The sequence below is a fragment of the Poeciliopsis prolifica genome, unplaced genomic scaffold (assembly GCF_027474105.1).
Source record: "Poeciliopsis prolifica strain line A6 unplaced genomic scaffold, Auburn_PproV2 SCAFFOLD001, whole genome shotgun sequence".
Classification (NCBI taxonomy): Eukaryota; Metazoa; Chordata; class Actinopteri; order Cyprinodontiformes; family Poeciliidae; genus Poeciliopsis; species Poeciliopsis prolifica.
The window spans coordinates 22,117,303-22,132,898 of record NW_026562376.1 but is presented as its reverse complement, the minus strand read 5'-3'; the positions used below and the strand labels follow the sequence as shown (position 1 = coordinate 22,132,898).

The window sequence follows — 15,596 nt, the reverse complement described above, 5'->3', positions numbered from 1 at the left end:
TACTGTATAAAGGACTTTGTGCCTCTCTCCATCATTTAAATTGCCTGTGATTGAGCTTTAATAAAGTCCAGCTGTTCCTGTGAGCTTTTTCCTCATGCAGAGACCCTCCACGGCATTAGTGGGATCTCGTTGTCAAAAGTGATCAGTCAGGAAAAGGTTGCAAAGCAAACAAAAAAAAAACAACAATTCGACGGCATTAGATACATGGTATACAGGGAAGACAGAAGTAATCAAATGCAGAAAATATTTCAGTGACATTATCAAGACTTATACGTCGGTCTGGAAGTGATTAAGAATCCGGGGAGGGGAGGGAGAGAGAACATGTCAGGGAGGAAGCCAAGAGGCTTACAGAGCAACACTGCAGGAGCAGCAGGAATTTATGACCTGTAATGGCTGTGTAATACAGTTAACTATCTACTATATTCTTTATATATGTGTGGACTGTGAAGACGGTTGACAAGGCAGAAGTCTTTTCTTAAGAATAAAAAGCATTGAATTGCATATGGATGTCTGAAGTCACAGGAGGAGGTTTGATGAAAACACGGTTGAACTTTTTAACCTAAAGTTGCGTCAATTAAACACAAGACATCACAAGAAAAGGAAAGTACCCCACGTATTTCACACAAAGTGCATATACTTTTCATGTATACTCTACATGCAGACCTCAATTTATGAATTAATAGTTTTTATATTGCCGTTTTATATTCGGTAACGACTGTAGTTTGCCATATAGAAAAAATATAGATCTGGAGTTTCTTAGTGACCTTCTTTTGTCCTCTTCCCATAGGCACGAATGAAAGTGGGCGCTGCAGAAGACACGCTGTCCTCTTCTCAAGGAGTGCAGTTGAACAACCTGAGGGAACACCAGGTGTTTCTGACGTTGCAAGACGGCAAGCTCACCATGACGATAGACGGTCTGTTTTCAACATTCGTCCCTATGGATGTTGGTGGAGAAAGGCTAAATATCGACCGCGGCCTTTGGCTCGGAGGAACCGGCGACCTGGACACTCCCTATCTCAGCAACGCCATCCCACCTTTCCGTGGCTGCATTACCGACGTTAAATTCGAATCCCACCAGTTTAACATTCTCAGCTCGGCATTCAAGCAGTGCCAAGACACCAAGGAATCGTGCAGCAGTGAGTTTGAGCATTCAGACGGGGAGGCAATCAGTTTCAGCACTCCAGATTCCTTTGTGTCTTTCCCTACATGGAGTGGATCCGCTGGGGCTCCGAGGTCACTGGAGTTTCTAATGAAAACCACCATAGAGGATGCTTTACTCGTCTTCCACCATGGCCAAACGTCAGACTTTATTGCTATCGGTGTTGTAAAAGGCTATCTCAAAGGGGTTTTGGATCTAGGAGAAGGTTTAAAGTCACTTGAAAATACACAGGTGCAGCTGGATGATGACCAGTGGCACAGGGTCAAGATTCAGGTTAGCCCGGATTCTTTTGTTCTCATTATAGACAGCCAGTCATCCTCCATTTCTCTCGACTCATCACAAAAGCTGGATTTGGTAGGAAATCTGTATTTTGGAGGCATCCAGAAGAAGATGAAGGAAGTATTTAGTGAAAGTGGGTCCTTGAATCGTTTTGAGGAATTCATCACATCTGAGTCTTTCATTGGATGCTTTGGGGAAATTAAAGTAAATCAACGCGACAAAGGTCTGCAGGATGCTTTGGTGACCAAAGATGTCCATATAAAATGTGAAGGAGACGACTATGACTACTCAACTTATGCAGATCCTGATGGACCCACCACTTCCTCGCCCATCGTTGATTTCGTAACTCAGTTTGTTGAACCTCAATTAAATGAGCAAGAATGTTTCCCGACCGATTCTGAACGTGAGGTGTTCAGAAATGTAACAAAACTTCTCAACATCTCCACGCTGCGAGTGTCTGATGGTGAAGAAGCCTATCTTGACATCAACAACGTGAGACCCACGTTTGACCTCAGCGCTGCTGGGATAAGCCAATCACAAATTATCTTTACACTCACCGATGATCCTTGGTATGGCCTGGTTGATGTTAATGTCAATAGAAACATGGAAAAATTCTCTCTGCTTGATGTGGTCGAAAAGAAAATCAAGTACATGCATGATGGAAATGGAGGAACCAGCGATAAGATCTCCTTATATGTGCGTGTTGTAAGTAATAGCTACCTTCCAGAGTGTCTGAAACATACCCACAGTTACTCGATTCCGGTGGAAATTATTCCAGACAGGGCCTCACCGGGATTCACTGCAGAAATTCCTATCACAGAAAAGGGAAGATCTCATTTGAGCCCCAGCCTTCTTAAAATGAGTCAGTCCGTCTCCAATTGTGACCAGCTTGTAATAACTGTGACCACGGCTCCCTCATTTGATTTTGGTTACCTGGAAAATAGTCAGCAACCAGGAAGAAGAATCTCAGAGTTTACATGCCGAGAACTGGAAGATGGAAATATCTTTTTTGTACACAAAGCAGGCAGTACCAGTGAAATGACCTTGAAAGTGTCGGACGGTGGGTCAGCACCTCAGACAAGCACTTTTATGTTTTTGGCGATAGAACCAAATGCGGTCGTTGTCGGTGCAAATCGCCTTAGCGTAGTCCAAGGGAGCAATGCGTCAATAGGGATTCAGAATCTGCCTGTCATCCCTCATCCTCGTAATGGGGATATTTTATATATCGTCACACAACCTCCTGTGTTAGGAGAATTAAGAGTTAGGGGAAGTGATGGCATGTACACGCAAGTTACAAGTTTTCATCAGTTTCACCTGGATCGAGAACTAATTAGGTATTTTAGCACAGATACAGACAGCCATGAAAACTCTCAGGTGGATAACATTCTGTTCGACATCCAAATGGGAGAGTTTGTTCTCACAGACAACCTGTTCCGAGTTCAGATCCAGCCTTCCAAAGTGAGAGTGTCATATCTGGAACGTCTGGAAGCCAAACCTGGAGAAAAGCAGATGATCACAAAGCTTCAGGCTGAAGTGCTGGGCAAATCCCCAAATCCACAAACAATTAAATACATTCTTGTGAAGTCTCCGACACATGGTAGTCTCCAGATAGCAGACAAAGAGTTGAACGAGGGTGACATGTTCACACAGAAGGACATTTTGGACAATTCTTTGAGTTACATAGTGCAAGGATTTGTGGACACTAGTGACCAGTTTCAGTTTCGAGTCTTTGTTGAGGACCAGTACTCTCCATTATACAGCTTCCCAATAAGCATACTTGATGGAACGGATGACTTTGTTTTGACAAATAAGCATCTTGTTGTTTTACAAGGAGGTGAGCTAGCTTTGAACAAAAACTACCTCTGGCTTCAGTCTTCAGTTTCCCAGGAAATTTTGTACAAAGTCATTCAAGAACCAAAGCATGGACGCCTTATCAGGGATACCCCAGGACTGCCTAGATTTGATGGGGCGGTTAGATATTTTAGTAATGAAGATCTTGAACATGGTCGGCTGATTTACAAGCATGATGGCTCCAAGACTACAAGCGATGAGTTCCACTTCTCAGTCACCCAGCAAGATTCAGACAGTCCAAAAGTGGTGACAGGTATCTTCAAGATACAGATTCAATTCAAGAACGAGCACGTCCCAGTGAGGATAGTGGACAAAGTCTTCAACGTGGTCCGCCGGGGTCAGCGTTTGCTCACAACCGACGTCATTCAATTTAAAGACGACGACTCAAATTTCAACGACACTCAAATTGTCTATGCCAGAGAAGGGATTCTTTCGGGCAATATCATGTTGACGTCCAATCCGTCGCAGCCAGTTTTCCGTTTCACACAAGCCGACCTGAGGGACAAGAACATCTTATTCGTTCATCATGGAGCAGATCAAGAACGGTTTCCCCTGCAGGTTTCAGACGGCTTTCATAAAACCACCGCAATGCTTCAGATCCAAGCTGGTGAGCCCTACCTCCAATTGGTGAACAACACAATGATTGTCATTGACCATGGAAGTACCAAGACCCTCGATACCAGCCTATTGAGCGCAGACTCCAATATGGATATCAGAGAGGATAGCGAGATTCATTTCGAGGTTACGTCCCCACCCAGCGATGGCAGGATTATTGTGAGTGGGATTGAGGCTTCACAGTTCACCCAGGAGGACTTGAAAAAGGGAGTTGTCTCATATGAGCACAATTATGAAAGCCTTAAGACCAAGGATTCCTTTGGTTTCACAGTGCGAGCAAAGGGACTTTCTGAAAAAGGCACATTTGAGATAAAAATTCCTAATCAAGGTCACCTTTCAGAGCCAGAGGTCATAGCCAATGAGGTCATCATTTCTTATGAGGGAGAGCACACCATAATCAGCGGGGATCATCTCAAGGTAATCTCTACAAACTGGAGAATTACAATTGGTTGAAAAAAATCCCAACCTTTTACTAATAGTCCTAATATCTGGAACTGTTACTGTTCTTCATATTAGAACGTACGTTTTAGTTTCATTTCCATAAATTATGTTTTTCAATCAATTTTAATTAGCGCTGTCAACATTAACGTGTCAATCTAAAACGTTAATCACATGCCCTATTATGACCTGAAAGCCCCTCTCCTGTTGACGTTTACCCAGTTCACAGTTTACTTGGCCTTGCACTGTGTTCAGTAATGCAGAGACACAAACCCGAAAAGCGAAAAGAGGCTCTAGTTAACATTTCTAAATTGCATTTGGAACAAAATTACTTCTTTTAAACTTCTTTGAATATGAAAAACCCGGAAGACTGATGTTTTGTCTGATGCAATAAAACTCACATATTTTGAAAACATGAGAGTGTGATTAATCTGATTAATATATTTTTTCAAAAATTGATTGACAGCGCTAATTTTAATGCAACGTGGCAACGATTACAAGAAACATGTTACTTTCCTTTGGCCCGTTGAAGCTTTCTTGAACGCTGAATGTGTCAGACGAGGCATTCGAGTGACTCCTGGAGAAAACTTTGCCATTTCGTAACCCTGCTTCTAATCTGCCACATGAAAGCTGGAGCTGATGTGACTGCACCGCTCCTGCTTTTAATTTGACATACGCACTAAATTGCAGTCTGTTAAGTGTGGACAACGGAGCACCGAGTATCCCCACAGGAGCTTCCTGAAGCCTGGCGCTATTTCTAAGATGAGCCTGCATGCACTTCATCCTAAAAGCAATTAATGAAGTTTAAATTGCTGGTCCGGTCATAACACACTCTGAGTGCATCTTTGTATGTTTTGACTTTCGGAATAATGAGAAAGCTTTTTCGGAAAGTAAAAACGTGAATTTCCACAACCGTTTCTCAGTTTAGTTCTGCAGTATCGACCTGTGGATGCCCAAACCACTGAAGAATTCATCGAGGAAAGCCTTGACAGATTGGCCCCGTTCAAGATCTGAGATGTGAATTTGACCTTTGGGAGCTTTCGGGTCCTTACTGTGACATGAATAGTAGCCTCGTCTCCTGGAATAAAAAAAAAAAATGGAAAAGAAAAGCATTAGCATGCCTGCTAGACAGGCCAAGGCCCCAGACTGCAGAGAGCAGATTAAACTATTTCATAGAGGGATGGGCTTTAAATCTGCCCGTGTGGAAAATCAGCAGCTTAATTGTTTCCAAATGTCACAGAAGTATTTTAAGGAGTTGCTATCAAATTTGTGTCAAAGCGCGTTTAAGCTCCTTATTGCACAATATGCGGCAGTCGTTAAGTGCAGATGAAAACCTGAACTCGACATTGCACGGTGAGGATGAACAAGCGTTTGTTCAAAGGAGCAATAGCCGCGACGTGAAGATTTCCCCACAAATTCTGCAACAAACGTTTGAAAATTAAACCGGTTTCACTTGTTTTTCTAAACCGGTTGAGACAATTTTACAGTTTACAGCCTCCTCTCCGAGATCTGATGTAGCTTTGCATTATTAATAAGATACTGAATTCCAAATCACATGTGGAAGGCTCGCTGGGGTTTCATGCTCGAGGAAGTATTTCACCTGTGTATACTGAGATAAAACATATGACAGGTTTTGTATGACTGTATCAAAATATCAACCTTACACAAAGTGTGCTCTTTGGATTTAGAAAGCAGCCATTTTTTTAAAGGGGTGAAATGTATTGTGTGAAATGTGGTGGAACTGAGTGTTTTGAGCTCATCATATCAGCTACTTCTCAGTTAAAAACGTTATTAAAGGGTTAATAGCAGAGCTCTTTCTGAAGGCAAGGATTCAGAAAGAGCAGGAGTTTCTTAAAGAGACAGTAGCCCAAATTTAAAGCATTCTATCACAAAGTCAAATTTCACTTAAAGTCGTATGAGATAAAAACAGCATTTATTTGTATAACTAGACCTAACAGTTACTTGGATGTGCTGTAAAACTATTCGACGTGGCTGGAAAACACATAATCCTACCCCTTTAAGCTTTTATCGACATTTTATGCACCTGGTTTTCTCCAACAGAGAAAATACTGATAATGTCGACCTTTGCCTTTCAGGTGAAGCAGTCCAATGTCCTTCCTACAGACATAATTTTCACACTGAAAAGATTGCCTGAACTCGGTCATGTGGTCATGCTGAAAAACAGTTCAGAGGTGGCGGCCTCCCCGGTCCTCGACTACATCCAGTCTTTCACTCAGGAAGACATCGATCTGAATCGCGTCTTCTACGTGTCTGCATCTGTGCAGGTGAGTGGGCACTCCCTTTCATTCCGCTCTCCGAAGTTGACGTGTTTCCTGCCACGTTGAAACAAAGAAATCGGAACAAGCCCCGACTCCGTCGGCCCGTCGCCGATGATTAGTAAACCGTGTCGATGTCTCTTTCAGGGAACCGACGGGTTCACGTTGGACGTGAACGACGGTTTCAGCACGCTGGAGGACCTGAGCGTCAGGGTGGACGTCATGCCGCGGTTCATACCCATTCAGCCGTCCAACTTCTCTGTCAAGGAAGGCCTCAGTCGAGCAATTAACGAGGAGATTCTGAACATCCCGCATCGCTTCTACCGCTTGGCAAACATCGACTTTTCTGTGGAAGAGCTGCCTCAGCACGGTGAAATCCGCAACCTGGCAGGAGACGAGCTCTCCTACTTTACATGGGAGGATGTAAGCATACCTACATTTCTGTTTTATGCACTCCTATTGGGAATAATGGAAACTGAAACAGTGAGATTTTTCTACTGAAATATGTTCCTAACAGGACATGAAATCCACACCAATTATTAACAGACAAAAAGACCTAAAAGCAAAATGTTGCATAAATTAAGTTCTGTATAAGGAAATGGAACGACTCATGGCAGAGGAGGTGAACATGCTAACTGCTGGGGTAGCTCCCAGGTGTTGATGTACTTTGCTCAGGTGTGATTGTTGTTCCATTGCACTAAAAGTGTCTCAGATCTCAGTGTGTCTGGGATCCTCTTCTGTGTAATCAGATTTCAGTCAGGTGATGGACTGGGCCACCCGGGCAGCTTCATTTTTCCATTCTCTTCTATGGAGTTCCCCCTGGCTGTTACCTCGGTACCATAGTCTTGCTGAAAACTCCACCCACATCATGCCTACGGATTCGTCAAGATGTTTTTGTAAATTTCTTCCTTCACTCACTCATATGAAGCCTGCCGGCGCTCAGTGTTGTGTCAGTTCATCTCAAGAACCAGTTCTTAAACTAGTTAAGAGGAATCGATTCCTGTTCGTGGTTCATCATAAGACTTTTGAACTCAAACGGCTCTACCTTTAATTATCCCTACTTCATTTTTTCATCCAGTGTCTAAAATAAGGTTTATCAGATAGTTGCATCATAAACAAAACAGAATGTGGGAAATCTCATTTGTTTAATACAGTTAATTTATGCACTAATTTTTGGGCTTCTGGGGTTTTTACCAGCATCCAGTGTGAATTTCAGGTTAACAGCCTGATTAGAAAGATGCTAACTTAGAAGAAAATGGAAGGCACTCAATACTTATGTTCCTCTTCTTATGCCTGCCGTGAGATAATGCACAGTCACAAAAACATGAGAAGCTGAAACATGTCTTCGCTAATCATTTTCTCTCACTTTCCCTTATACTTATGACATATTGGAGAACAACAAGACATAAGCTTGTGAATTCACGTGCGTGTAACAGATGTCTTTCCATTCGATTTGCAATGAGATTAACTTAAATAAATAGAAACGCACACAATGCTTGAATTCGAGGGCCAGAAACATCGTCTCGTTTTGAGAAGCAGCAGAATCCTGGTGGCTCTGGGGAGCACAACGTCTTCCTCCCAAAAACTGCATCGCGGTTGCGGCGCCACACCAAGGCGTCACGGTGAAGCTTCCCCTAGCTATTAGCAGTTAGCTCTGGTTTGAGGTTTGTCGTGCTGTAGCAGGCGGAGAAGTGAGCAGGGTTAAGGGGGGGAACCTTAACCCTGCAGCGCATCTATCTGGTCTCCCTCCGTGCGGTTGAGCCGCCCCGACTTCAGGATACCATGAAAAATGGATGAGTTCCTTCGAGTGGAAAACATCATGCATTGTGAATGGAGAACATAGTTTAGCGGAGGTAGTTAGTCACAAATATTAAAGTTCCTCCAGCCAGCCTGTATTCTCTCCCCCCTTCCTCTCTCTCTCTCCTTTTCCTTCACTGCGCCACGGTGGAAAAACTGACGGTGCCTTCGGAAAAAAAAATATATGTATAAAAATACAGTGGAAAAATGTCTTTGTCTTCTTCTGTGGAGGCAAACCTCACTGAAAAACTGCAGTACATACATTTTCACATCAGCATGAAAAAATGCCTCTCCTCTGGCAGGGAAGAAGGTTATGATATGATGAAGTCATAAATCATGAAGTCCTGCTGAAGTTATCATAGCTTACAGTAACATAAATACCAGATGGAAACATGCAGGGACAGTTACTCAAATCGGTCTTCATGAACTCCAGCCAGAAGAACGTCAAGACACATCTGGGTTAAATGTGTCGTCCTCGACCAAATGTGTCATACATCAGTCGGCTCTGTGTCAAGCAATAAAGTCATTCACACGTGCAGAAACATATGACTTCTTTGCCAAACCAATACAAGCTCTCTATTGGGTCTTCTCTGTGTTTAAGGGAATTATTTGGGTATTTTATGTTTTCATTTTTATGTGGATCTCTCAACGGGATAAAAGACATTTGATGGCATGCATCCAGGAGACGACTTATGATGCATCCTGGTCAAATCGATTTAAAAAAAAAAAAAATTGTTTTCTGGCTAAAAGTTGCTGTAGAGAAATGAAGACCAAAGTGGACTGTAGTGTCAAAACAATAGCAATTTCAAAAATGTCAGTGGTTTTATAGAAAACCTGTTTTATGAGCGTTTTGTTTGCATTGAGAGGTTGTTACCACATAGGCTAACTATTATTTATGCTGGAAATGTAGCTGGGAGGCAGCGTGCCACCCTATGATAATCCCGGGAGAAACATGTAGCTGTAAACCGCTTCCGGCCGGCGGGACCGCCTGGTGATCAAACGGTGCGAAATGAGCGAGAGACTTTAGCTGATGCTACCAGCCGAGAGAGGTTGAGCGGCTAATTCCCCATCATGCATTAGGGTTCTGCTGACATATATTGGTCACGTGTACGAACCTTGCTAACTTTTACTAATTCATTCTATGGCCCCAGTAGAAATCTAGACTACAACTGACCCACGCCGACACGCAGTTGAGTTTCTGCAAATTTACCTGTTTGTGGAACAGAGCAGCAAATTAATCATGCAAAATTTGCCTGTTTGTGGATTTGTGCAATATTCAGACAAGCAATTTAGCTTAAAAAGTTAAAACAGCCAGGGCAGATGCTCTTGATAGGCTATTGGCTGGCATTTGCAAAGCAGCCAATCCAGGAGCACCATTTCTTTTTCTTTTTCCCTGATTGGCTGTAAGGAAATAAGGAAGACTATAGACTCTGAGAGAGACCAAGACTGAAGTGGGTTTCTACTGCATCAACTAGTTAAACCAATTGAAGATCTCAAGACTATATACTGCTAGTGGGAAGGGAACAGTATGGAAAAACCTCACCTAAAAACCGTTAGGTAAAATAAACCACACAGCTTATGACAACAATTTACACGTTTAAGTCTTTATCTAAATCTGGCAGGTGTTTAACGTCCCCCAAGGTATTTATTTTCTCTGCAAACAGACTCATTGTTCAACTGATTCTTTTTTTTTTTTTTTTTTTTTCCACAGTCAGAAATAGCGGTGGAGGTTGTTAGTCCAGATTCCAGTCATATGGGATCCATTTGGCACTTCCTGCCCTGTAAAGATGCAGCCCATTGGTACTTGTTCACACAAAGTCCCAACTGTTCCCAGTGCTGTCAGGGAAAAAAAACATTTTTGAAACAAATCACCAAAGGATGCTGATATGCACGCCTTAATTTGATGCAGACCAGACTATTAAAAAACACACAAACTGAAATAGCAGGAATTGTGTGAAGAGTCAGCAGAGTCGCTTCGATAGCTACGCCCTAAAGAGAACTGCAAACTGTTCTTAGGTGCTATTTTTGCTCTGTTAGCCCATAAGAAAAGCATGAACAAATGGACTTGCGTTGTGTTTCAGTCTTAAAAAGAGGAAGTCATGAATTCAACTCACTCTTCTTCAACCTCACACATCAAGAACCTAAATGGAGAAAGGATCGTTTTCCACAGAATCCGCTGTTTCTGTATTTATACTTGAACTCTACCTGTGCGCTTTGATCGAATTAGACTAAGGTTTTCCATGACAAACCAGCCGGGTCTGAAATAAAGATTGGACACTTCAGGCTCACTGTTGAGCACAGCACAGGAATGTGTGATGCTGTGTGTGTTCACCTTTCAGAGGGGAAACAAATTTGATGCCGTCTCATTGGTAAGATGAGGTCCTATGAAGTACTTAAAACTTAAAAAAAACTTTGAAAAGAACTATCAAGTTTTATAAATATATAGTTTATTTTTGGTAAAAATTGAGGAAAACACATTAAGACGGGTCTTAAGGAAGCCCTAAAGTTTGACTGCACTGCTTGTGCCAATGACTCATTTTCTTCATAGCCGTCTGAATATCGGTATAAGATTTGATCACGGTTGTTATTCATGACCTTGTAATTTGTCAATCTGCAGAATAAATGAGACCTTTTCTTATTAAACTAGTTTTTCAGAGATATTTCACGGAGGTATGCCTGTGCACCGACCTTGTAGGCACGCACCCTGACGCCAGTTGTCATTCTGCTCCTCTATGATAACAACGCTTCAGGCTGAAGTCTAGAATATCTGCAGATGTGGTCTAATTTCAAACCTCCAAATAAAAACTTCAAGTCTTAAAAGTTGAGTGGAGCCAGAGCTACTTGATCAAATATAAATACCATATTTATACTCGTGTAAGTCAAATAATACTGTTGCATTAGCTCTTTTAAATTGACACACTGTGTCACGACTTGGGTCAGCCTCAACGCTGTGATAACTCTCGATTTTCCAGGAGCTTCGAACGCTCGCTTCAGATTCAGAATTAAGTGACAGCCGGACGCGTTTTCGTCTCCTGCAGGTGAGATCCGGACAGGTCGTCTACATGCACGACAGCAGCGAGACCACGGAGGACAGTTTCACGCTCTCTGCCTCGTCGTACGAGATTGAGCGCCGCAGCCTCCCTGTCACCATCTCGGTCACCATCATACCGGTGAACGATGAGCCGCCAATCGTGACACGCAACGCCGGCCTGGAGGTAAGGCTTCTCTCTTTGACAGTGCGCTGGCAACACTTTAGGGTAAAAGAGGCGGAGACGCACAGTGGATGGGCAACTGTTTGGTAACACGGAGAACAGAAAGCCTGTTTTCTCTCGACTTATTACACGCTTTAACATGTTTGTGGAGGTTTCCCCAATGCATTATATTACGATACACACTTGATATCAGCTTGTGCATGTTGGACTGTAAGACTGTTGATAAAACTGTCTGGTTTAATGCGTTGCCCAAACCATAAGAAACACAAAAAGGAGCAGGGAATGAATGGCCTCGTAAGAATTTATTAGGTTCTGAGCTGCAGAAAAGGAGCCCGGTTTATAACTACATGTTAGTGCTTTAAGCTTTCATGTTGATTTAGTGCGTCAAAAGCTTGGGCTTTCCACAACAAGGTAAGTGGAGCCATTGTGAAAGTGTTACACTCAAGTGAGTCTAAGATCTACTTATTGAACATTGATTTTCACAAAAATAACATCATTAAACTGAATTTGTTCACATCCAGCCCATCATAAATCTCAATTTACACCAAAGTCTTAAAAAAACTTGCTTTCTGTATAATATTACCCCTTTTGGTGCTCTTTATAGAGTAATGCTAAGAAGCCAATAGTAGCAAGGTGCTACCTCAGCTAGCTAAGCTGCTATTTGTAGCTCTTCGGCTTATTTTCACAGAATTACCTCCTTCGGATCTTGGCCAATATGTGACAGGGAATGTCTGTCTGAATGTACAGTTGACATGCTAGCAATCAAACCTCCAGAGCTACAGATACCAGGATAGCTAGCTGAGCTAATGACTCTGATAACATTGGCTTTTTCACATAACTCTATAAATGGCACAAAAAGGGGTGATGAACAGTAATCGATTAACACAGAGGTTTCAAGAAAACCTGGTAGTATTGCAACTTTTTGTGCTCTTTATGCTAAAAATGCCAATATTAGATGGGTTGTTAGCTCAGCTGGCTAGCTAGCCTGCTATTTGTAACTGGAGCTAAATGCCTTTCAGCGTACAGGAATATCTGAAATTGATTATAGAAAGTTAAAGATAGTGTTATTGCATCTTTTAGCCAAAGGCTTGTAGAATTTGATGTGATGTTGGGCAAAAGCAACACCGAGGTTTACGGTAATGGTCGACCATATTCAAATTAGTTCCTCTTATCTAATTATTCATCCCGACCTGCAAGTATAACATATATAAGCTTTTTATTCTTCTTGCAAAACAGGTTCAAAGGGGAAAAAGTCAGAAAAAGGAACACAGTATATACATATATATATATATATATATATATATATATATATATATATATATATATATATATATATATATATATATCAAACCTCAACTTAACCAAAGTTTAACTTTCTTTGTTTGGAAAAAAAGCCGAGGGATCTAGTAGATGTTTATTATGAAGGTCTTACTGCACGGTGGAAGTTCGTTAGAGTTAATTGCTTTTTTGAGTATTCTGTACGTTTTGTCATCCATTGTATTTGTTGTTATTGTGGCCAAACGCTCAGCAAGCCCAATTAATCTTTGATTTGCGTCAGTCGAGTCGTAGAAGTTTCTGAGGTTCAGTCGGGTCAACTCCACCGTTGAAGGAGGAGGGCTGTAGGAGGAGAGCGTGTGTGTGTGTGTGTGTGTGTGTGTGTGTGTGTGTGTGTGTGTGTGTGTGTGTGTGTGTGTGTGTGTGTGTGTGTGGAAGGGCTAAGGGGGGTAAAGGCAGCAGTAATCAGCTCACAAAACTGGAAACTAACTGTGTCACTCAGCCCTCCCTGCTCTCCCTGCGGCTCCCCCGTCTCCCTGGCAACCCGTATTTTTGGAAAACTCAAGATGGTCGACGAGACCGCTGCTTTCTGGCAGCGCGGAGGGCGGCATCCAAACCCTGCGACTCCTCTGCTGCGGCGGCAGAATGTAACATAATAACATACGGCCCCAGCTGCCGCTGCGCTGATTTAAAGCAGGAAGTGTATGGACATGTGTGTGTGTGTGTGTGTGTGTGTGTGTGTGTGTGTGTGTGTGTGTGTGTGTGTGTGTGTGTGTGTGTGAGCAACCTCTGCAGCAGATGATCAGATGTGATGACTTACATGGTCTCCTCAAGCTCTGTTGGTCTTAATAAAATGTTTTCCTGTGTATGAATTTAAAACGAATTTTGAATATTTGTACTTTTCGTGCTCATAAACATTAGGATGCAACTGATTTGGACCTGAAATCACAATGGAAGTATCGCTGCTGTCGTCTCGTCTTCGCAGTCATGGCAGACGCTCCTAGAACCCGAGCCCTGCTCCGGAGCCAGCCGAGATTTTGGTTGTTGCAGCTCCATTTCCCCACAGACTCGAACAGAAAGAGGAGGGGGAAAAAAGCAATACTGTCCTGTTGAGTCACCTGCAAACTAAGTCATTTGTCTGTGGCTGCAACTTCATTAGTGCCTCAATATGAAATCTCAGCCATTGTGTTCAATCAAATTGAATTTGCAATCTATCCTCTTTAGTTGCTAAATGCATTGATTGTTATATAAACCATCAATTTGTGGGACCATTTTTGGAATACCTGCCCTAGATTGTGTGGGCAGAGAATGTGGCAATGTAGCCATCTAGTGGAATATGTGGGTAACTGCACTGCAGAGACATATTAGGCAGTAAAGAAAGTAATCTCCAACGAGTGCTGGACATTACGACCACTTAGGGATGAGACTAATCATCTCTTGAACGTGGCACCTGTCAGTGGGTGGGATATATTGGACACACATCTACGCCACAAAGTTGATGCGTTAGAAGGAAAAATGGGAAAGCTTAAGGGTTTGACTGTGTCAAATCATCCCCCAAGAAAAAACCCTTGTGGGGATTGTAGGTAGCATCTATCGAATATGGCTAAAGCAAGGATGAGCAGCAAACTGGTGATAAGGTCATGCTTTTTGACGCTGGTAGGGTATTGCAGCTTACCTTTGTGGTTCAGCCCAAGAAATTATTTATTGCAGGTGACTTCCATATCCATATGTTAATGGGTATGGAAGTGAGAATGCGATCAGCATCGTTCTGGATCAGAATTAATTGATTTTTTTTAGGCAGGCCTGTAAAGACTGTTCCAGTCTCTAGGTCTTGCGGAGACATTAGTCCTTCAATCCTGGAAATGTTCTTCAGGTGACAGAAGGCCGACTTTGTAACCGTCTTTATGTGACTCAGAGTTCATTACTGCACCCAGATTTTGGGCCTGCTCACCAGTTTCTTGCTGTAATAACTGACTCTTGATCAGAACCTGTTGCTCTCTGTCCTTTATGTTGGTTTTAACCTTCAAAAAAACATCTTGGACTCGTTTTGCTTCATCGCATTAAAGAATATTAAGTTTGCCATAAAAAAATTTTTATGGCGGTGATCTTAAATTGGCTTGCCTTGAGCTGCATCAGTATAGAAAAGCTATGTTTCTTCTACTATATATGATGAACATCTATAGATGACTCACCTGGTCAAGGGTCTAGAAATGCAGTAGCTTCCTCTTTAAGGCTCACGACTTTCCAGGAATCTGACTACAACACATAATTCTCCACATTAGCATTATTTATTCCGCGTTGCCTGGAGCTCCTTCCTAAACCCGTATGAGCAGCAGCAGTTACATAAGCAGACTTGGATGAATGATGTCTGGGTTTGGTAACATTAGTATTTTTCTCCTGGTTGGTAAAGCTGAGAGACTTGCCAGGTGGCTGCTATTATCAGTTGAGTCATCTCTGCATACTGCGCCATATCTGGAGTTACTTAAAGAGCTATCTCTCTCTCTCTGTTGAAGATTTCCGTGAGCAGACGGACAAAGTACAGGAGTGCATTGAGCAGCTGTCTCGTCAAGAGATGGTGGGTGTTCTGCTGGAAGGCAAACAGAACTATTTCCGCTCTTTCTCACAAAGAGTGGAATTGGCTCAGATTGTTTGGGTTAGTCTCCATTTACCTGCCGTCTTTGTGGCCCGAGAAAT

At 42.5% G+C, this 15,596-nt stretch overlaps 1 protein-coding gene across 1 annotated transcript in view; it reads left to right on the top strand.

Moving 5' to 3' along the window:
- Positions 1-15,596, top strand: part of cspg4 (chondroitin sulfate proteoglycan 4) — a 72,829-nt gene that overhangs the window by 45,038 nt on the left and 12,195 nt on the right. The window contains 4 exon segments of the mRNA XM_055034087.1: positions 788-4,321; positions 6,439-6,627; positions 6,766-7,041; positions 11,454-11,630. Coding sequence (XP_054890062.1) covers positions 788-4,321; positions 6,439-6,627; positions 6,766-7,041; positions 11,454-11,630 — 4,176 coding nt within the window.